The sequence below is a fragment of the Megachile rotundata genome, chromosome 1 (assembly GCF_050947335.1).
Source record: "Megachile rotundata isolate GNS110a chromosome 1, iyMegRotu1, whole genome shotgun sequence".
NCBI lineage: Eukaryota > Metazoa > Arthropoda > Insecta > Hymenoptera > Megachilidae > Megachile > Megachile rotundata.
The window spans coordinates 17,480,712-17,503,892 of NC_134983.1; the positions used below are offsets into that span (position 1 = coordinate 17,480,712).

The 23,181-nt window shown below is 37.0% G+C and overlaps 3 protein-coding genes across 4 annotated transcripts; 2 read left to right on the top strand and 1 right to left on the bottom strand.

Moving 5' to 3' along the window:
* The first annotated feature begins 1,211 nt into the window (after positions 1 to 1,211).
* LOC100879640 (uncharacterized) lies at positions 1,212 to 12,954 on the top strand. 2 transcript variants are annotated; one of them, XM_012288964.2, is made up of 6 exons: positions 1,212 to 1,421; positions 5,787 to 6,437; positions 8,556 to 8,826; positions 8,944 to 9,039; positions 10,690 to 11,450; positions 11,991 to 12,954. In XM_012288964.2, exons 1-5 carry the CDS (start codon positions 1,416 to 1,418, stop codon positions 11,427 to 11,429), a joined length of 1,764 nt encoding a protein of 587 aa, XP_012144354.1. In that variant the 5' UTR covers positions 1,212 to 1,415; the 3' UTR covers positions 11,430 to 11,450; positions 11,991 to 12,954. The 2 variants fall into 2 exon arrangements, with proteins under 2 accessions (XP_012144354.1, XP_076393867.1); XM_076537752.1 differs by lacking the exon at positions 1,212 to 1,421 and adding an exon at positions 1,463 to 1,801.
* Positions 12,955 to 14,199: 1,245 nt separating this feature from the next.
* Positions 14,200 to 21,878, top strand: LOC100879418 (uncharacterized). Its single transcript, XM_003704880.3, has 5 exons — positions 14,200 to 14,435; positions 17,740 to 17,954; positions 18,046 to 18,389; positions 18,566 to 19,054; positions 19,388 to 21,878. The coding sequence occupies exons 1-5, from the start codon at positions 14,430 to 14,432 to the stop codon at positions 20,353 to 20,355; spliced, it is 2,022 nt and encodes a 673-aa protein (XP_003704928.3). The 5' UTR covers positions 14,200 to 14,429; the 3' UTR covers positions 20,356 to 21,878.
* LOC100882189 (methionine aminopeptidase 1) lies at positions 20,797 to 23,159 on the bottom strand. Its single transcript, XM_003704905.3, has 6 exons — positions 22,954 to 23,159; positions 22,648 to 22,699; positions 22,284 to 22,522; positions 21,868 to 22,090; positions 21,521 to 21,796; positions 20,797 to 21,447 (listed from the first exon to the last, which is right to left on the bottom strand). Exons 1-6 carry the CDS (start codon positions 23,062 to 23,064, stop codon positions 21,215 to 21,217), a joined length of 1,134 nt encoding a protein of 377 aa, XP_003704953.1. The 5' UTR covers positions 23,065 to 23,159; the 3' UTR covers positions 20,797 to 21,214.
* Positions 23,160 to 23,181: the final 22 nt, after the last annotated feature.

The following is a 23,181-nucleotide window of genomic DNA, read 5'->3' on the forward strand; positions in this document are numbered from 1 at the left end:
GGATTTGGGAGATTTGGAATTTGAGAGAGTTGGAATTTGGGAAATTTGGAATTTGAGAGATTTGGAATTTGGGAGATTTGGGATTTGGGAGAGTTGGGATCTGGGAGATTTGGAATTTGGGAAATTTGGAATTTGGGAAATTTGGAATTTGAGAGATTTGGAATTTGGGATATTTGGAATTTGGGAGAGTTGGGATCTGGGAGATTTGGAATTTGGGAGAGTTCGGATTTGGGAAATTTGGAATTTGGGAAATTTGGAATTTGGGAAATTTGGAATTTGGAAAATTTGGAATTTGGGAAATTTGGAATTTGGGAAATTTGGAATTTGAGAGATTTGGAATTTGGGAGATTTGGGATTTGGGAGAGTTGGGATCTGGGAGATTTGGAATTTGGAAGAGTTGGGATTTGGGAGATTTGGAATTTGGGAAATTTGGAATTTGGGGGATTTGGAATTTGGGTGATTTGTTATTTGGGAGATTTGGAATTCGTGAGATTGGGGAGATTCTAAACTTAAAGGGACACTAAAGAAATTCCATCTTTAAATTTTAGACAAATTTCGAGATCCTTTTGGTATCTTGAGACCCTTCAGGAGTTCTTCGTGAGATCTTCGATATTCTACATTAAATAAATTCAAAGAAGATCCAAGAAATATTCCATGGTTCTAGGAATACAAAGAAAGTTTCTATTGATACTAGAGAGATTCTAGGAACAGCATTTTACTTTCAACTTTTGACATAGAGGAAATATGATGTACCCTTGTGTATCCTTAATTCTTCCTTTATCAATAAAAACTTGGGAACATAATCTCACTTAAGAAATGCCTAAATTGCACGCGACTGTACACACGATGAATTTCAGTCACGTTTCGCTCGTCTGCGTTTTAAAAATGTGACCGAGGAAAGTGAGTCAACGATATGGTTGGCAATTTTCCAAGTACGAATTCGAGAACGCCAGACCGGAAAACGAACAGGGATTGATAAGTAAAATATTTAAGCAAGTCGTTCAAAAAGCAAGATATTTAATTTTTCGATGAATCTTCTCTCCGTTGCAACGGTATAATTTCTGGTCCGAAAACGAATACATAAAAAATGACGAAATTACAGAAATGTAGCAAGTAAACTTTCGTACGATTTAAGAAAAGTGAAGGTAAATTCAGCACAGCTTTCTCCTAGATCCAAACGATTTATAAGTTTCACCGAACGTTATCGATGACTATTAAAGGCATCGTTCTCTCGTTGAATGACAAGAATCAGATCCGAAATTTGAGGAAAAAATAATCAGCAAGTGAGCAACGTTCTCCCGGTAAAGCTAAGAAGGTGGGAGTCGGTATAAAGAGAGGAAATACTCGATGGTGATGGCCAGTGAGTTCAGTGAGAGTGCCGTGATCCTTTTACCGATCTACCGTGAAAGTCAACCATGAAGGTACTTGGTCACATCATTGTGTATATACGAATATCCTTTCCCATCCACGTGTGAAGTGCGAATTTATCGAATTATCTTTTCTTCTAACAAACTGTTTATTTCTGATTCGTTCAACTGAAAATCCTCGTTCGAAGACGTTATAGTTTAATAGGATCCATAATTTTACGACATGACAAGCGAAATAGAAGATCTACAGTATTCATCTTGTGGTTCCGTTTAATGTGCCATGATCGAAAGTGCGTTCATTGTGGTTAACATACACGTGAAAGTAAAATACGATCGTCTACAGTCTCACGTGAACACATTTTTCCACAATGGGGAAAATGAGACCTTTGTTTCTGTTCGGAACAAAAGTGTGAATACAGATGATTGCTAATAATGTGAGGTCTTGTTTGAAATTAATACTTCTCTATTTCTGGTGTTTAATATGATCATTGTTAAGAAGGGAGGATAATGTTTGTGACTGGGGTTTTTGTTGTATTAGTGTTGAGGGTAATAGGCAAATTGGGATTTGGGAAATGGGGAGATTCGGAAAGTGGGATTTGGGAGATTTGGAGTTTGGGAGATTTGGGATTTGGGAGATTTGGGATTTGGGAGATTTGGGATTTGGGAGATTTGGGATTTGGGAGATTTGGGATTTGGGAGATTTGGGATTTGGGAGATTTGGGATTTGGGAGATTTGGGATTTGGGAGATTTGGGATTTGGGAGATTTGGGATTTGGGAGATTTGGAGTTTGGGAGATTTGGGATTTGGGAGAGTTGGGATTTGGGAGATTTGGGATTTGGGAGATTTGGGATTTGGGAGATTTGGGATTTGGGAGATTTGGGATTTGGGTGATTTGGGATTTGGGAGATTTGAAATTTGGGTGATTTGGAGTTTGAGAGATTTGGGATTTGGGAGATTTGGGTAGTGAGATTTGGGATTCGGGTGATTTGGAATTCGGGTGATTTGGGATTTGGGTGATTTGGGATTCGGGTAATTTGGAATTCGGGAGATTTGGAATTTGGGTGATTTGGGATTCGGGAGATTTGGGATTCGGGAGATTTGGGATTCGGGAGATTTGGGATTTGGGAGATTTGGAATTTGGGTGATTTGGGATTCGGAAGATTTGGTATTTGGGAGATTTGGGATTCGGGAGATTTGGGATTTGGGTGATTTGGAATTCGGGTGATTTGGAATTCGGGTGATTTGGAATTCGGGTGATTTGGAATTCGGGTGATTTGGAATTCGGGTGATTTGGAATTCGGGTAATTTGGAATTCGGGTGATTTGGAATTCGGGTGATTTGGAATTCGGGTAATTTGGAATTTGGGTGATTTGGAATTCGGGAGATTTGGTATTTGGGAAATTTGGGATTCGGGAGATTTGGGATTCGGGTGATTTGGAATTCGGGTGATTTGGGATTTGGGTGATTTGGGATTCGGGTAATTTGGAATTCGGGAGATTTGGAATTTGGGTGATTTGGGATTCGGGAGATTTGGGATTCGGGAGATTTGGGATTCGGGAGATTTGGGATTTGGGAGATTTGGAATTTGGGTGATTTGGGATTCGGAAGATTTGGTATTTGGGAGATTTGGGATTCGGGAGATTTGGGATTTGGGTGATTTGGAATTCGGGTGATTTGGAATTCGGGTGATTTGGAATTCGGGTGATTTGGAATTCGGGTGATTTGGAATTCGGGTGATTTGGAATTCGGGTAATTTGGAATTCGGGTGATTTGGAATTCGGGTGATTTGGAATTCGGGTAATTTGGAATTTGGGTGATTTGGAATTCGGGAGATTTGGTATTTGGGAAATTTGGGATTCGGGAGATTTGGAATTCGGGAGATTTGGTATTCGGGAATTTTAGGATTCGGGAGATTTGGTATTCGAGAAATTTGGGATTCGGGAGATTTGGGATTCGACAGATTTGGAATTCGTGTGATTTGAGGTTCAAAAGATTTGGGATTTGGGTGATTTGGGATTTGAGAGATTCGGGACTTGGTAAACTAGGATTCGGAAACTTGGGATTTTCGTTCCAACAGAGAGTAAAAGTAATTCAGGTGGTACATACTTTGCTCAAATATGTAAGACCCGAACCGGGCAAAAAGACAAGGTTTCCGTGAAAGTAGAATCAACTCACATAAACTGTTAATTCAATAAATTCCAGAGAATGTTTCAAAGCAGAACGTCTAAAACATTAATCCACTTATTCTTTCAACCCTGATTCATTAATTAATTCTGCATCGGTCCTATTAAAGATCAAGGTTTCATTGAATTTTAACACTTCAGAATGATTTCAGAACTTTGAAATTTCTAAATTTATAATTTTAACATTTTTAGTGTTTGAATCATTTCAACTCAGAAACTTTGGGACTCTATGATTTTGGACAAAATTTGTTATACGAGTGACTTGCCTTTAAAGTTTAAAAAATTTGTTCATAAAATTTAGAGAAGATTTTAGAGATCAAAAGGGATTCACGTTTCGTGAAACGATTACCTATGTCGAAACCATGACAAATATACGGCAGTCGGAAACGATGAAAGGATACCTTTCTTTCGAAAGGATCGTACATTCTTCATGAGTCGTGGTAATAGAAATATATACAGTGATATGTTAGTTCGTTGCCGCTTTTTAGAAATCGTATTGAGTTCACGAGTATGAATAAGTATAGTAAACTGGGTCATGCGTTGACACTGTCAAGTCCAAGAGCAAGGACGCTTTGATCACTTTCGTCCAACCGTGAATATTCACAGACTCCCAACCTAACTTTCTATTGAAGCTATACATCCATAAACTTTTAGCGTTTAACACAATTGCGTCCTAAAAGTTGACCTACTTATTTTATTTAAAACTTATTTACTTGTTTAGCAAATTGAGATCAAGTTTAATGTTTACTTATCTGTAGCAAATCTTGGGTTCATACGTCGTGAAAATTACGTATATTCTCACAATTTTAATTTCTTATTATTTGATAAATTAATAAAGAGTATTATAACTGATGGTAAAGATAGTAAAAGATATGAAAAATTTTAAATTTCTAATATGTTACTCATCAGAACCTGATACGAGACTACCTGGAAGTACTAATAATTCGAAAATTATAAATTCAAATTCAATGAAAGTTCGAAACTACCTGCGAGGCACTTTCCATCACTATGTAGTTATACAAGAATACGTATGAACTTTCGATATTAGTTTGCTTTTTGATCTGTTTGCCTGCCATTCTACGTCTTGTTTTCTTTTCTATCCATGCAGCAATGTGAAACCAATAATCTGTCAAGATCGATGTTTGTCGCTGCTACACACATCTTATAAAGTAAAACCCTAAGCAACATGTTCTATGACTTTCACCAAGAACCGCTCCACTTGCTGCATTCTCGTTCTTATGATGCACGCTTCAACGATTTATAAATTTGCGGTCTTGTTATAATATTTTATTACTAGCATTGTTACCGAACGTTCACTGTCAATTATCAGATTTCGTTAAACACGTTTGTTCCAAAATTCCCTAGGTCCCAAGCTCTCTAGTTGCCAAATTCTTTAGTTTCCAAATTCTCTAGTTTCCAAATTTTCTAGTTTCTAAATTCTCTAGTTGCCAAATTCTCTAGTTGCCAAATTCTCTACTTTCCAAGTTTTCTAGTTTCCAAATTCTTTAGTTTCCAAATTCTCTAGTTTCCAAATTTTCTAGTTTCCAAATTCTCTACTTTTCAAATTTTCTAGTTTCCAAATTCTCTAGTTTCCAAATTCTTTAGTTTCCAAATTTTCCAGTTTCCAAATTCTCTAGTTTCCAAATTGTCCAGTTTCCAAATTTTTAAGTTTCCAAATTCTCTACTTTCCAAATTTTCTAGTTGCCAAATTTTCTAGTTTCCAAATTTTCTAGTTTCCAAATTCTCTAGTTTTCAAATTTTCTAGTTTCCAAATTCTCTAGTTTCCAAATTCTTTAGTTTACAAATTCTCTAGTTTCCAAATTTTCCAGTTTCCAAATTCTCTAGTTTCCAAATTTTCTAGTTTTCAAATTCTCTAGTTGCCAAATTCCCTAGTTTCCAAATTCTCTAGCTTCCAAATTCTCCAGGTTCCAAATTCTATAGTTGTCAAATTCTCTAGTTTCCAAATTTTCCAGTTCCCAAATTCTCTAGTCCCCTAATTCTCTACTTTCCAAATTCCCTAGTTCTCAAATTCTCAGATTTCCAAGTCATGAAATTTCCAAATCTCCAAATCCCCATATTCACAAATTCCCAAACTCCCAAATCATCACTTTCTATATCCCAAACAATCAAATTCCCCAAATCTCCCATATCCCTTTCCCAAGAATCTCAAACAATCAAGTCCAAAATTATGAAATCAAGTTCCAATTCTTCATACTAAGTCAACATATATTTCAGATCCTGCCACTGGTCGCACTCTGCTGTTGTTCGGCCATCGTGGTCCTGTCGGAGAGTCCAGAACCCAACAAAGAGGATTTACTATCGCGGGCATCCGCTCAGCTCGAACGTCTGGCGCCGTATCGCAGGACCTTCACGGATCAAGGGACAACAAACGAACAATGGCAAATGCTCGACAACGCCTCCAAGGACCAGGCCAACAGAATATTGAAGGAGCAACGAACAGCCTTCGAAATTTACAAACTGCTGCCCGAGGATCTGCAGATCGATATCGCGAAGAAAGTCGGTGCTGATCGAGACACGATCGAGCTGCTCGGCGATCCGAAATACATGGAGATGATGCAGGAGAGGATCAAGAGGTCGGGATCCAAACGCGACGCTACGGGACCGGAAGGATACGATCACGGACTTCCGGATGGATACCATTACGGAGGATACGGCCACCAGGATGAGGGATCCGATTCCGGAGCGATTCTGAAAGGATCCGGCAGTTTGATCAGCGGTATAGCAAACGGCATAATCGGCGGTTTGGTCAGCGCGTCCAGCGGCGCGTCGAAAGGATCATCCTCGTTCTCTGGTACGAGTTCATCGAGCTCGTCCTCGAGCTCGGAATCGGACCATAAAAAACCGGGATATGGACATACTTACTCGGTAACTATGTAACCAGTCGTTTCATCTAGTGATCCTCTAGAGAGTGATAAGAAACCGTGTCTTCGTTTTTGGTCGACATGCTTGAAGGAGGCGTTCAAAAGGAACAGTGAGTAAGAAATGCAGAGAGTATTTGCATGTGCTTCGCATTTAACTTCTGCTTTTATTAGAAACAATTTTGCGGTGTATTATGAATGAAGAAGATTTATGTTAATTAGATGAAATTGTTGTTTTATTGTGAAAGATCTGGTGGACATTTTCTTACCACTTCTTGAGGGGATCATTAGCTTCACGTTGCTTCGAGGAACAACTGCGGGTTCGTTAGAAATAAATTTCTCAGACATTTCTTTGTGAAAAGTGTCGAATTTATAATGTAGGAATTTGTATGCTGAAATAGGGAAACGTCGGAGGATATTGTTGAATCCCAAGCTGCAATTGTACCTGAAATATTCATAATCAAGATTAACCTGATTTGGGAATATCTTGTAATATTTTCCACGAACGAAAGCAGTTCACCTATATTTTAATAACGCAAAAGTACTTTCGTAAGAATCGTAAGAAAGAATAATTTCGTAAGATCGATCGATTGTAAAAACACAAGATTCGTTGTTTCTAAAGAACATTCTACTTGAATCCGGTAAACGAAATGAACCCGCGAGTTTAAAATTGACTAACTCATACTCGGTTATGATAGTGACACGTTATAATAGGCAGAGTAGGGTCATAAAACTATAGATCGATGTATTAGCTGCACGAAAGAAAATCACTATGTAGGTCGTCAAGGTTGCAACTAAGGAGGGAAATCTTAGCTAGTTCTCGTGTTCTTTGCACGCTCCTTATTGAAGCACAGAATCGTTTAAACAAGAATTTCACGATGGAGATTCAAAAACGTCGTTCTAAAATTGTTCCGTTCTTACGTTTGTGACGGAAATATGAAACACGATGATAAATGGAACTTGTTATAACATCTGAACTAGTTCGGTGTTTATCGAAACGATTATTCGCTTCACGAGTACACGACCCTGTTGTAATTTATAATTTTCATCGTGGAATCCTGATTATACTGTAGTCATTGATGTGAAGCGAAATAGGTCGACCGTGATATGTTATCGACATTGATTCGAACTTTTCGCAATCTGGATTTTGTTTTGCGTAAGAACGATCGAATGGTAGTTTTAACTCGTTCAGGACAGAGTGGAATTTTATTATTTACAATTCTTATATTTTTATTAATTCGTCTAACTATATGGTAATCTTCAAAAGCAACTTTTCATAATTTTACTTCACTGTCCTGAACGTATGAAACTATCCGTTACCATTATCAATGCAAGAAAGATTTAAAAAAAATTCTGTAGGCGTTGTTAGTCGTTAATTAAGTATTAGACAATTGCAAAAAAGCACAAAGACAAGTATTAAATTTAACACTTTGATGGCTGCCTTCTAAAATTTTTGAATCTTGTAATTTTAAGTTACAGTAGACTCTTTATATTGTCGATTAAGTCATTTCCCATTCAGACTTGTTTCTGCCAAATTATATTGTTTCATGCTGTAGTGTTATGTTACAACGGTGTGTACGTATCTCGTTTTATTTCGTCACGTGCTATATTGCCGCGTCGTATTACCACGCGCTACATCATCCGCTATATCGCAGAGTATGATAAATGCGAATTAAATTGCCGCGTAATATATCACCACCTGCTATGTCACCACACGTTACATCACCGCTTGCTATATCACCGCGCGTCATGTTATGTCATATCACTGTGCGTGATTCATATTATCGTATGTTGAAGAAATGTTCCTTACATTGCATATTCCAATAACTTTCCATTCTCACAGTCCCGATCCATGGCAATATAACAAGAGTCTACTGTTCATACCCAACGTCTCAGTTAATAAAACTGAACTAAAAGATAATTTGATTAAAAATTAAAGTTCGAATGAAGAATATTTAACCATCAAAGTGTTAAGAACAAGTAGCGATCTAATAGAATAAATAGAGTTATCCTTATCGTAATCAGCTTGTACCGAACAATCTTTGAATGTTCAATAAAGTACAGATGAAATTGCATTTCGATGAATTTGCACACGTGTCTTGTTAATTGAATTTTTCTATGATAGTACAACCATGACACGTTCGGCGTATGGGACATCAAAAAGGTGATCATTAGCACGTTAATGCAAGCGGTGAAAGCGATAAGCGGTGGTGTGATCGCATTGAAAGGTCAGATAATCAAAGGAAGTGGTTACCTTGTCACGGCCAAGGGCAAAATGATTACTAAAACCGGGGACGCGATTACAACTTTGGGTCGCAATATCGTGAAGAACGTTGCGCATGCGCCACAACCGGAACACCATCATCATGGTTACTATGAAGGTCCTCCGGAAGATGGTAAGATTTTCAACACGTTTTGTTTTCTCAGACATTTTTTATTGTATGGACTATACACGCAACTTATCACTACGTCAGTATCTTTTTATAATAATTATAAGCCGATTAATAAAACAGGTCATGACGAATCTTATGATGGACCACCGCCTAGTCTTGAAGAATTTGCCGAGCAGAACCACGAGTACCATGCTAATTTGGGCGACGGATCAGACGGTAAGTTTTTCAAATTTAAATAAGCAATGAATCGTACAAATTTAGAGACAAATCTAGAGACATAAAAACATAGGCATCTAGAGTTCTAACTAGAGTTCAAGAAATTTATGAATATGGGAATTTGGAGATCCAGGAATATAGAAATCTAGGAACTGAACATTTCTCTTTTATGATATACATATGTAAGCATGTAGACTTAATCTTGTAGATCTGATAAGTAGAAATTATAGTAGAGCACTGTAGCAATTACTTACGTTGGCGTGAAGTGCATGCGAGATGATTACAGAGTGTTTGCTTGCAACATACGTTGTGCTTGTTAAAAATTCGGTGAGAGGCTTACCATCCTGGTGGAGGTTCTTGCACGTTTTAAAATGATGAAAGTAAGAGCGAACTTCGCTTTCAAACGAGATTCTATTCCGCGAAACTTTCCTCGGACGTGATACAGGATGCTCAGAACTTTCTGGCGAATACTATTCGGTACTTTGATCTTCGTCCGTGTGAACTTTCCTCTTGTTTCTGTTAATTTCCACGTTTCGACGATGAATAACACTTTCTTCGTGCTTTGTTGGTTACTCGTTTCCGTGAGACTTCACTCTCTCTCTCTCTTTCTTGTTCTCATGATTTTCAAAATTCGAAACTAATTTACTTTCGCTTGAATACCTGACCCACGCGACAGGTCAACACTTACGTAACCCACTTTCTACAAATATCTCGTGATCTCCCGTAATCGGTATAGAACGGTTCTTTTTCTTCAATTATTAAGTTGTTGTATATTACATGATCGAAAAGACATTCTGACATAATTCGATGAGGTCGTAAAAATTACATGGCAATTTGATACTTAAAGTTTTGAGATGTTCAGAGATTGTTTACTTCGACGACCAAACATTTTTTATTAATTTATATTAAAACTTAAAATGGCTGTCAGTTAAATGTTGATACAAAATGGTTGACTCTTCGATATAAGCACTATATCAACCAATTTCTATTGTTTTAACAAAGAATCGAGCATTTTACGAACGTTCGAAATATTTAATAAAAATATTTAAAAGCCATTTTGAGCAAACATTGAGCTTCAAAGTTATATTCCATAAAAATTTTTCAGTACCATTGTATCAGATTTTCTAAATTCTGAAACTGGCCAATTAATATGCAACAACCTGATAATTAAGTACATGTTCAAAACGTCGGCAAAACGACTACCAATATGTTAATGTCGAAAAATGTAAGCCGTACTTAACGATTTTGAAAAAACTTTCTTACTAATGAATTCGTTTCATAAATAACAAGGACGCAGTGTTGAAGTAATTACATTAACGTTTCGTTTCATGAATACAAGCCAAAATACTTTTTGATCATCCAATTAATTTCGACGAATAATTACGGTAAATTAACGAACGATATTTAAGTAAATTCACTAATTAGTGACAACGTGCTTTAATCAACTATCTATTGTTAAATTTAATTAATGATAGCAAATAATTTATCGATGAAAAGATTTCATTTCAAAATATTAAGAGTTGATGCAATCTGATGATATAAATGTATCCAAAGTGATAAATTTTAATTAGTACAAACATTCGGTTTAAAATAATTATCTGAAACGAGACGTTGATATTCTGACCCGACTGACAGACGTCACGTTTACAGTCGATGAGCACGCGGGCCTTCTGATCATGAAACCGACGGATCTGGACGGACACCACATCCTGGACGAGAACTCTCAGAAAGCTCCTCCGGCGGAACCGGAAGTCAGTTACCACGGTCCGCCGCCAGAATTGCCCGTGAAACACTTGGAAAGCGGAAACGAACAAAACCAATTAAATCATAACGAAGAGAACCATCTGGTGATCGAGTCTGGTCATCCTGTTGAGCATCCACCGTCCAGTTACGAGGTTCCGCTTCATCAACGTCCATTGGACGTGAAGGATCAAGCTTATCCGTTGTATCCTCCTTTGACTTCCGGCTTCCCGGTCAGTCCACTTTCCATTCAGCAAAGCGTCGAGTATCCACCGATACACATTCAATACGCGTTACCCCACAAGGGAAGCTTCGATTTGTCGACTGCGGACACATTCGGCAACGATTTGTCCATGTATTCGAGTCTGTCGATCGACGTGGATCCATCCATAAAAATATCCACGCTGAAACATGCGAACGGCTACGAACTACCTAACTTACCTCACGGGATTCAACCCTTGCTTCCGAATTACCCTCCGCTTCAAGGACCTTTGAAGATACCTCTCTTGCAACCGTCGAATCCTTACTGGCAGAATCAAGGACCGCTAGGGAATTTTGACGCGTACCGTTGGTACCGGAGAAGAAGTAGCGCTCAAAGGAGGAAATCCGTCAACGATGTAGCGCAACGTGTGAGATTACAGCGTGGGTAAAGTGTGTAATTCTGAACCGAGGTAATTGGATTAAATTACCTTCTTAGTGCTCCCTTTTGTATGTAAATATTTATTGCTTTCCGTGGAGGTTTATGTGTAATGGTATAATTCGTAGAGCAGAAATAATAAGCTGCAGATAGCGTGGTTGTAAATTTCCTTTATCTGATGCGATAGATACATCGATGATGCATGTGAGAAACGAGTTTAGATGTAGAAATATATGTGGGATCAATTTTATTACCACGCATCGTTAAATGAATGTTATCGGTATTTCAGGGATTTTAATAGTTAATTGAAGTTTAAATTGGAGGATGCGATAACTTGAAGAAACTTGAGATTTGAGAAATGATACAAACTTGAAAATGGTTCCACTATGTTTCCCAAAGTTTGTACATACTTAATCAACACAAACTTTCTTTCGAATTAAACTATATTCCACAATTCTCAAACGAGCACAGCTTCTAGTTCGTATGCTTCAGACCCCGCTTTCTGTAACTAAATTACTCATCTAATGCGCTCTAGAATATAAAATTTATCTCGAGTTAACATGGTCTGTTACAGTGATCTACTCTTACGAGCCCTATCCAAGTGGATCTCGAATACATCCATGATATCGAGCGGCACGAACGAAAATCCAAGACTGCAATGGCTGCACTGTATCAGATGTTATTCGTTGAAAAGATTCGTCGGGTTTCGCGAAGATCAACGAATCGAAAGCTGAAGAACATTTACCTACCTGTGCGTGTGTTCGAGTCGTGTCTCGGCTTTCGCCTCATCGGGAAAAGAAAGAACATAAAGCAACGCGTATGTGGTGGGAGTGGATGAATCTTCTTGAAATTATTCTGGAAAAGAAAGCGGTCCGATATGCAAATTAAGGACCGATGGACGTTGAGCAGTTACGAGTCGACAAGCAAATTATGTTAGCATAGAAAATACTTGTTAGAGTTGTATCTTGTGATATATGCCGAATGGAAAATCTTGTATATTACTTCCGTATCGTTTTATCGGTGACGTTCGGCTCTCCTCGGTTATTGTCACAAGATGGCGACTATCTGATCGTTAATCCTTTCCTAACGATTTTCATAATAGGAACCAGAATATTCTGGTACGTATATACATTATTTATAGGCTTATTAACAATTAAATCAGTAATTGTAAAAATTATAGTACTATTGAATTTAATATATGAACGTAAATGACGTTGGGGTTTAAAGGATTAATCGGTCAGAGAATACATACGTGAACAGTGTATATAATGCATAATCTGTAAATGCAAATGGACTTTGTATTTATGAACATTAGACCCTTAATGTAATGAAAAAGGCCATAACAACACGAACGATTTTATTTTCCTTTACCTACACTAAAGCTAGCTTCAATTTGTAATTATAGATCCCTAGAGTTTATGACGTTATTCTTAAGCTATTGTAACATGTAAATGAATCGCTTTGCAAGCGGAAAGATTACTAATTCGATGTTCGTTACTCTAATCGTAAGTTCGAATAAATTGTTTTGTTTATTGTTACAGGAGCCTATTTCTTCGATAATATTACCTGAAAGTTTTTATTGGAGAACAAAATCATTGAAATCATAATTATGTGATAACGAAATACAGGATAGAATTTCTGGAATATCTTTTTCGTTTCGTAGCATGAATAGATTCTGCACTTGTAAAATCGCAAGTTCTCCTCTTCCTTTATCGCCGTTTTCTCTCAAGAAACCTGTCGTACTCGAACATGAAATCGGAAATAGAAAGTCTTCTTAAAAGATCTCGGACATAAAAGTAACAAAAAAACGAGGTTCATTTTTATAGACTGTGAAATTTGAAAGATCGAATCGCGTTTCGAGCAATTGAACTTAATTGAGTAAAGCAGAGAAGGCAGTTACGAAGTATTCCATTCGGTCGCAAAAGATTGAATGGAGGAACGCATAATTTTAATGATAAACTCGCGTAGCACCGATGAATATAGTGGGTCACTGGATCACACACGTTGGTTCGTGTATCCACTCACACACGTGTAATTCTCACGAGGGAATCCAGTAGCAGGATATGGAGAGAAACGGCGTTTGACCGGTCTTCGATCGTTCCGTGTCCATCTGTCGGCTCGTAAAGATACCGTGATACAATCCGAAATCAACTTTTCTGTCATCAGATTCTTTTCTCGTAACGCCTTTAAGGAAAATCACAACACGAGGTGTTTGCATCTTCACCAGTCTAATTAAATAGAAACCTCTGTTCAAAGAGACTACAGTCTGTTAGATAATGGAAGAAGGTACATGAACTAATTTTACTTGTGGACTTTTAAATAAATACTTCCCTTTTCCATGCTTACCTCTCTTGTTTCTTTTACTTCAGCACATAGATTTATAACAAATTATTTCTTGAAAAGTACAGTTTAATGACGATCTCATGTGCTTCACCTTTTAAATTTTCCTTCATCCACTGTTGTAAATCCATGTTTCATATGAATATAAACATAACGTATAAAAATACGAATGTGTGTTACAAATAAGTATAAAACAAACATGTATATAATTATTATTAACGAGTTAGCTGTAATCTTGGAGCATCCTCGAAAGAAGAAAAATCGTACGCAAGAACGCAGCGAATCCGTTTGGCGAACGTGACAATTGGGAATTCCTGTGAATTTCATGGAACCCATGACTTTTCCCGGTTACGTTCCTTATTTCGTAGCAGCTGTTATCCATCGGAAACAAGGTAGGAGGCAACGTTTCGGCCTTCGATGATACGTTCGCCGGGTTGCGAGTATAAATGAAGGACAATGACCTAATTGTGTGCAGAACACGCAGTGCTTCCTCAACGTCCAATCATCGCGCGCGTTTACTCGTGTTCGTTTTATATTTGATCCAACTTCCGGTATATTTCGATCTTAGTATCTTCTAATTCGTCGCATTGGTTTCTTTTCTGTCAGTGTACACGCACAGCCGGGGAAAAATATTCGTTCGTCGAGGAGACCCGTTATTTCGAGAACAAACGCGATGAAGGTTAGTAACAGTTTCAAGTTCATGGCTTCGAATCGAGTTATCGTTTACAGGTGATTTATTTAATTGCCATGTTTGATTTAATTTGGTGTTACTATAGAATATTTATAATCATACTTTTTTGATAGTCGAAGTTTTTTTGTGAAATAAATTATAAAGAGATTTTTTTGTGTATAGTCAAGTAAGTGCAATTACTTTATGTTCGTACTGAACGTTTTAATGCTGACATTTTTTATAAATGACCTGCTGTAAGGTATAAATAAAATTGAGGTTTATAAATTAATGTGACACCTGAAGTAGACTTTGTACAAAACAAACATTATTGAATTTTTATTTTACTTAAGAATTCATTAGATAAAAGGGTAAAGTAAATTTTATCGAAGTTCATGGTTCATGTTTTTTGAACTGACATTCAAAGTTTGAGTAAAATTCATATGATTACACATAGATTTGTATTTTTATGAAAATACATCTGAAAAAGTTTTATTTAAGAAATATGAACACGTTTCGCTACAGCAGAAATATGCTACATATTATTAAGAATATACAAGATTAAATTTGTAACATTCATAGCATTCAAAACTGTACTGCTTTCAATTCCATATTATTTGACCGAATTAAATTTGTAAAGTCGGTCAGTCGTGACCATCATCACGACTATATCAACCGAAATATTTATAGAATTTATCATTAAAGTTCATACCTTCGTAATATTTTATACCGTCGTTAAGTTATTTAAAACTATCGCATTTAGGATAATTTGATAAAACTTATCTATGTTAATCCCACGATGTATCATGGTTTTATATTTACACAAATGCACATTTCGATAAGCAGTACAAATGAAAAATTACATGAATCTACAAAATGCAACATTGCAGAACATCCATAATAAATGTTCATATATTCACATTTATCCATCTTCTTATTTTTACAATACATTTACTTTACGATACATTTATTTTACAATACCCTCACGTTTATAGTTTGCTGTCATTAACGAATCGACGAACAATCGTTTCCCATTAATCATAAATTAATTGACGCTTCGCAACAATGACCCGTTACAGTTGCTCGAGATTGCAACAAAAACAGCGACAATAACACGATTCGTCGCAGATAAGTATACAGCAGTGTAGTCACGATCGAAAAATCAAGCTAATGGATCCGTCTACTCAGTGTGGAAGTCAGTTCCGTTATATGACAAAAAAAGAATAGTCGGTCGATGCTTGATTATTATCATTAACAGGACGTAGCTATTTCTTCGTGCATCCGAACGCCCATTTTGTTCAAAAAAATGTTTTCTGAGGAACCGAACACTTTACGCATGATTATAGTACAGTAGAATTAGCATACGTACTTTCAACCTTGACTTTCTATAAGATTAGACATAAAGTTATTTTATGTTGTAAAAATTATGTGCAATAAAGAGTACATTGTATCTTCCCATTTAATTAGACGTATTAAACGGAGTATATTGACTAATGACCGTAGACTCTCGTTATATCGCTATCTTTACGTGGACTTTCACATTTAGATGTTAGTGAATGTCATTGACTGCAAAGGTGAAATATCAGAAGGTGATTTGTTCTTTAATCGAATACTGACGTTTTGTGACTAAATGTCGTGTTATATGATCAAGTGTTAACCACTGTATTTGTATTATTATTCGTATTACCATTGTATTGACACAAACAAATTTTAATAATTTTAATTTAGAAGTTTAATAATTTTCACATTTGGTGCTTCAGAATTTTTTTAATTTTACAACCTGGTAATCTAACAGATAATTATATAAATTTAACCATCGAAAGAATACCATCAGAAATCGACACTTCAGAAATAAACAATCTAAGACTTCGATCTAGTTATCGCAAACATGGGTTTTTCATACACTTCAATATACAATAACCCAATTAACCAAACAGTCGATCAAAAAGAAGTTGAGGACGAAGTTGAACGTTCAACTTTCGAAAGATTCTTGTGTCTCGTTAACGGCATGCCTTTCGAATCACGAAATTGGCGATTGAAAATGGAAGTCGAGCGAGGAGGAAGCTTAATGATCGGCATGCAATGCAACAGGTTGCATTCACGGTCAATCATTTCTAATCCGTACGAGACTGGCCATCATTTCCACGCTCGACTATTTTTTTTTCGACCTCGCTCCTTTCTGGCTTCTTACTACCCTCGCTTTTCCTACATCGATGTGGAACAACGTCCCACTTTGTCCGTTAACAACTCGAAACGCTTCTCTCTTCGGTTTCATCGGCTATGCCAGCGTTTCTCAAACTGCAACGCAATAATCCGAGGGCTCATGTTTTATGAATATTACTGGGTCTTCACAGAACTCTGATTAACAAGTTTTTAAATTCAATGAGAATACTTTTTGAAATCTGTTTTCCATAAAAATTCGGCAGGAATGCTTTCATAAACAAAAGAAAGAATTCTTTGAAAAAATGAAAGTTAACTGTTTACTTCGATCCCGGGTTATTGTTCCCATTACTTTTCGGCATGATACTGTGATAGAATACGAAAACGTGAAGTCCATTTGTATGCAGTCGACGAGGTTTCATTATTTTCAGTTTCAATACTGTGTTTAAGGAGAATTCTTTGTTGGAACTCTTTCTTCGAATTATTTGTGCCGTGTGCTATTGTACTATATTCTATTGTATATATCTTTGAGGATTGTTCAAATATATTTGTAACATTTATCATTAACTAAGATTTGAGTTTCATAACTTTCTCTAAAAACGTTCTTATATATTTGCAAATAATAATTCGAACATTAGTGACACGTATGAAAAATTGTACATTCTCATTCCTCAGAAAAGATTGAGAATCTCTGATCACGGTTTGTAGCATCGATTTTACACATATACATCACAGGTGTAAAGAACGAAACAAAGTGCACGTGTTGATATGTGAATACCGTACGGTTCGTAGCAAGACTAGATTTCCGGTTTTGGTGTGTCCGCTTTCCCGATTGTTACTTACTTCTTACATATTGTTAATAAATAAAATTTATATGCCTATGTGTAAATGTAAGCTTTCGATTTTGCAGATCAAGTATTTCCAAATTTTCAAATTCTCAAATCTTCGCGTCTCCACATTTGCATATGTCCATGTCAGTAGTAATTTCTTCAAAGAGTTCTGAATGATAGCACAAGACCTCGCAAATTTTAAATTCAGCCCTAACTAGTCAGGTTAAAGCACCCTGTGCACTTAAAATTCACAGTGACTCAATTTAGAACTTTCTATTTTTCCTGGAAGATAGTAGTCCGACCACGCTCTGTTAATCAAATTTCAGACGACAAATTGGATATACTGTCTGTTGGTCGCGTGCGTCTGCCTTGTCGAAGCCAGGTACAAGATAAGGAGACCACCGTTACCTCCTCTCCAACCAACGAAATTGATGTTCAAGAAATCCTGGCCGATCACTCACAGAATTTCTACAGGCAACATGATGCATATCAATGGGAACTTGACACCGAAACGAATGGTCCAAAAAGTATCAAACTACAGGTGAAGTTTCTCGAAAGTTGCTGATCTCAAAATTTGCAATGATCTGCTGAATTTATAATTATATTTTATTACAAATATTCATAAAATATAGAATTCGTCGACCGCCAATGTTCAATATGCCTCCGGTGATTTGGAAGCATCAAATGCCAATGAGAGCTCCTATGAACAATCATGCGGTCCTCCCGCAACGTCCACCGGTGAAGGAGTTTCATTCGGTGAATAAAATGCCGGAGTACAGTCCAGAGTACAGACCGGAAGCGGCTGTTTTACCACCGACTCACAGGGGCAGCGTTGACGATGACAAAGGACCGATTCATACCATTCCGGCACCTAATCTCAGCCCCATGGATAAACCTTTCAATGGCGAAATGAATGCGGATGACATGGCGCAACGGCAGCAGACCACTGATGCTACGTACAAAATTAATCATCATGGTCAGTTGAGTTTTTAAGATAGTACTGCACAAGTGTATAAGACTACTTACATATAACAGTATGGAATTATTACTATTAGAATAGTATTACAGTAATATAATACAGCACTGTTATAAGTAAAAATGTAGAATAGTGTCTAATCGGTTAAAATAACATTAACTGATTTCTTTTTATAGGTTCATTACTACCAAACTTCGATCTCAACACCATCGGTACAAGTTTATCACCGCAGAAAACGGTGACCAATCCAACTCCCAGTCAACACCAATACGAAGTAACCGAAACGAATAGTGTCAGTCAAAAAGAATACCAAACGGTTCTACCAACGTTCATACCACCAGAATTTGCGACGCTATCTACCTTGATTAATCCCGATCTACAATCGAATGACGTCTTCTTGAATAATCATCCAGCTTCGAACATCGGACTTATCGGCACCAACATCCAACTTGGACAACCTAATCTACCGATGCAGACAAATTTGCACAGTTCTTTGCACGTCGGATTCCCGGGTACCGCTGGCCAAACACCGTACATTATAAACCAACAGATACCTGATCTACATGTTGGTCATCCGGCACCTGCTGGCCCTCCCCTTTCGGCTACTCAACTCTACGATCTTTTGAACAGTTTCCCTCAGAAAATGCCTGAGCAATATCAACAAGGTTAGTCTTATTGCGAGAATTTAGAAATTTTGCTTCTTCGCATTGTCCCCGGAAAAGCAACTCCACGCAAAAATTCTGTTTATACCTGCAACCTACTTCTGACTTTCTTCTGCATGATCGCATCTCCCAAATGTATACCGGTAAATCACTCAGCCTTATTTCGATTCATCACGCATTTCATATTAGATTGCACCGAGAGAAAGTATAGCTACCAGAACGTGAGATAAGAACATGTAATGAGACAAAGCATTCTCTTACCTATCTGGAACATCAATTTAATAAAATTACGAACGAGTTCAAGCAACGTGATAAGCCATATCACTTTGATTCTAGGTCAACAACCACAGCTTCAGCAACACATTCTGCAGCAGCAGCTCGGTCAATTTTTCCAGCCCGCCGGAGTAACAGGTTTTTCGCAGCCAGAAATGCAATCTTTCAATTACGACGAGCAGGATAACAAGGAACAGCAGCAGCAACAACAACAACAGCAGCAGCAGCAGCAACAACAGCAGCAACAGCAAATTTTATTCGACCCAGAATACGTCGCTGAAAGAGTCAATACGAATTACAACATCGAACCTGAGGTATCCATAGACGAGGAGGAGAATAATAATCTACGTCGAGAGGAGGAGCTCGCTTATATTAACGAAGGTGGTGAACAATTGGAAAACAACATCGATTACGAAGATACCAACAATCAGAAGAGCCAGACAACGTACTTCAACAAGGTTTCCAATAACGACGGCATATCCTCGCAGTTCTATACGACGCTACCTAATCGCGAGGCGGCCGAGAAGTTAGCAGCCCTGGCAGCAGCTGGGAACGTTAATAGTCAACTGATAGGACAACTTCGGAAGCAACAACAACAACAGCAAAGCGTGCAGAGCGAAGAGGCTATGCCTCCTAATCACAAGAACGAAGATTACGATCAAACGTATCATCAAGATCGATCGCAGAATCGTCACAAACATCGACACAGTCAACAGGAGCAGGAACAACAGTTGCAGAAGTACGAGGAACAACAAAAGGAATACGAGAGACAACAAGAACAGCATCGACAACGTCAGAGCACGGTATACAATAACAAACGACCTCTGAGAATCATGGTACCAGACGAGAATGATTATAAAAATCAATCTCGGAACGATGAACAGAAGGAAAACACGGAAATTGAGTACGAGTATGAAAATGATGATGCCGATACTTTAAGTTCCCAAGCTAATGCTTCTTTCGATGGGAGGTCATACGAACAATCAAACGCGGAATTTGGATCGCGTTTGAATCCAAAGACTGCCGTTTAATACTTGGTTAAAGAATTTTTTGTACATATAACGTTGAACGCGAATATTTATTATCATTTTATTTATTAGCTTTGTTCAAGAGTTTTTGTAACTTACTCGATGTTGGAACGAGTTTCTTCGACATGGGAAATTTTTATACTGTTTCCGTATGATGCATCGACGAAACGTATATTCAAATTTATTAATCTTCAAATCCCTAAAACCTCAATTTTCTAAATTTCCAAGTTCCCAAATTTTCAACTTTCATAGATCTTTCTCAAGGTAGTTCTTGATTTTACTGGATACTCCTTTCCTTTTAACGTTTTGTCGATGGTACATCGATAACAGTATCATTATGGGACATCGTAATTTATTTAATATTATTTATTGTTAGGTAAGCTTGTTAGTACGCTCGCCCTTAGTCGCGAAAAAACGAAAGACACGAACTGATATTGCCATCAATTCATAGAATTCATTTTTTATTTCAATCAGTACGCATCACCAATTTGAATTACATTTATATATATGTATGTACATATGTATTATCCAAGTAATCTATCTATATGATACAGGAGCCGGGTACAAACAAAAATCTAACAAGATTATATTTTTCAAAGATCATTTTCACCTTGTTCATTCTTTCTTTGTTTTATCTTTTACAAAATTAGTTGTTATAGTAGCTGTATAGTAAAAAGTATCTTACAGAAGAGAATTGGAGTTATAGGTATTATTATAGTACTCGCCAAAGAAGGAAAGTTCAATCTTGAAAAAACAAATCTCGCACGAAAGTAAATGGAGGTATTAAGCAGTATAATGCTTACATATCCACAAAATTTGAAATGATATCGTGAATCTGACAATAATACCCAGAGAAATACTACTATGATCTATCCATGAACCACGGTTTACCATCGTTTGTTAACCGTTTTGTAAGAATATCACAACCAGTTTCGGTAACCAACAACGTATGCTCGAATTGTGCAGACCACTGACCATCCGCAGTAACCGCCGTCCAAGTATCTGGCCACATTTCATCTCTCCACGTACCTTGTGATATCATTGGTTCTATAGTAAAGCAATGCCCTGGTTTCATAACACCAACAGCCTTATTTTCTGAAAAACAGCGAAAAAAGAATTTTATTAGACTATTCTATATCGACATACTAAATATAGATAAGACATTTACTGGCGTAATGAGGAACACTGGGCGCAGTGTGAAATAAACGATGAATTCCGTGACCGCAATAACTGCGTACTACACTGAATCCATGTGCTTGCGCGTGTTTCTGAATTACACTTCCGATTTCTCTATACTTCTCTCCAGGTCGTACAATATCTATAGCTTTCGATAAGCACTCGTATGTAACTTCGACTAATTTTCTTACTTCGGGTTTTACATTACCGACTAGAAATGTTTCATTTAAGTCACCGTGAAAGCCATTATGATATACCGTTACATCGACTGTAAAAACAGATATAATTTATAAAGTTATTGTATAAATGGCAGAATTATTAAGAAACAATATATGATACCATTGCAAATATCTCCATCTTGAAGTGGTCTAGTATCAGGGATTCCATGACAAATCACTTCATTTACAGAAGTACAGCAGCTGGCTGGAAACTGATAATAGTTCAATGGAGACGGATAACAGTCTCTCTCTATACAAGCCTCATGAACTGCTTTATCAATCTCAGCTGTTGTGACCCCTACGTCGCAGGTACGTGCAGCTTCGTCTAACACTTCCCGTCCAAGCTATGGGAGTAATTCTGATTTATGTTTCCCTTCTTTGTTAAAAGAAAATAAACATGTACTCAAGGGTAACATATGTGATAGTGATACATGCAAAGAAGTAATAAGAAAAATTATGTACAGAACATTAGCACATGCAGAGAAGTAAAAGGATATATCATTTAAAGAACTTTAAATTAATATTATGCCTTTATACCTTACAAGCTACTCGCATGCCCTCAATTTCTTCATCATCAAGGACTTTTATTTGAGCAGAACCTCTTACAGCCTGCTCACTTACAGATACCCCTGAAGGGTGTGTAGCATAATCTGGCCGTTTGATCTGTTCAGGTACCTCTCTGCGAGGTTCCCTTTTGTAAGGACGTAATTTACCAGTATAGTTGTAGAATGGCCATGGATTATATTCGTTGGAAGTTTTATCTCCACCTGTCCCTTCTAATAACAACAGAATTATTAAAAATTATCTAATAAGCCAACTTTTATACATATTTTTATGATTCATTACTATAGAATTACTGTTTACCATTACATTTTATGCAATGCTTAATAATTAAACTCACTTGCTAATTGATGAATAACTTTATGAGTTTTCCAGCTTCGTTTAAAACAATCCTAAAGTTAAACATAACAATGTTAATTACTTCATAGAAAAAATTGCTTTCAATAAATATTAATTCATACACAACATTTATTGATGCAACAACAGCAACTACTGACAACCATACATTTCAATTATTTAAGAAATAAATTGGATAATTTAATTGAGAATAAAAATTTTAATTGTTACTAATTACTGATACACAGTGTAAATTTAAATAACCAGTTTTAGTATGAGCTAACCTACAAGTGTATAGGGTGGTATGTACCTGAGTGCAAAAATATGAGCCCTGTATCCCTATTTTCAAACAAGTTGGACACTGAAGGCTGGCCATAGTTTTACAGCCCGGAGTTTCACACATACCGAAAGTGAGTGCCATTTTATGCGGAATTTTCCTTTAGAACTTTTGTATGACGTGACTCGAAGAACGAGGCACGAACGAGAAGAGGTAATTTGAGCCGATCCTGTACTGTTTTACCGATAGATTTGGCTATTT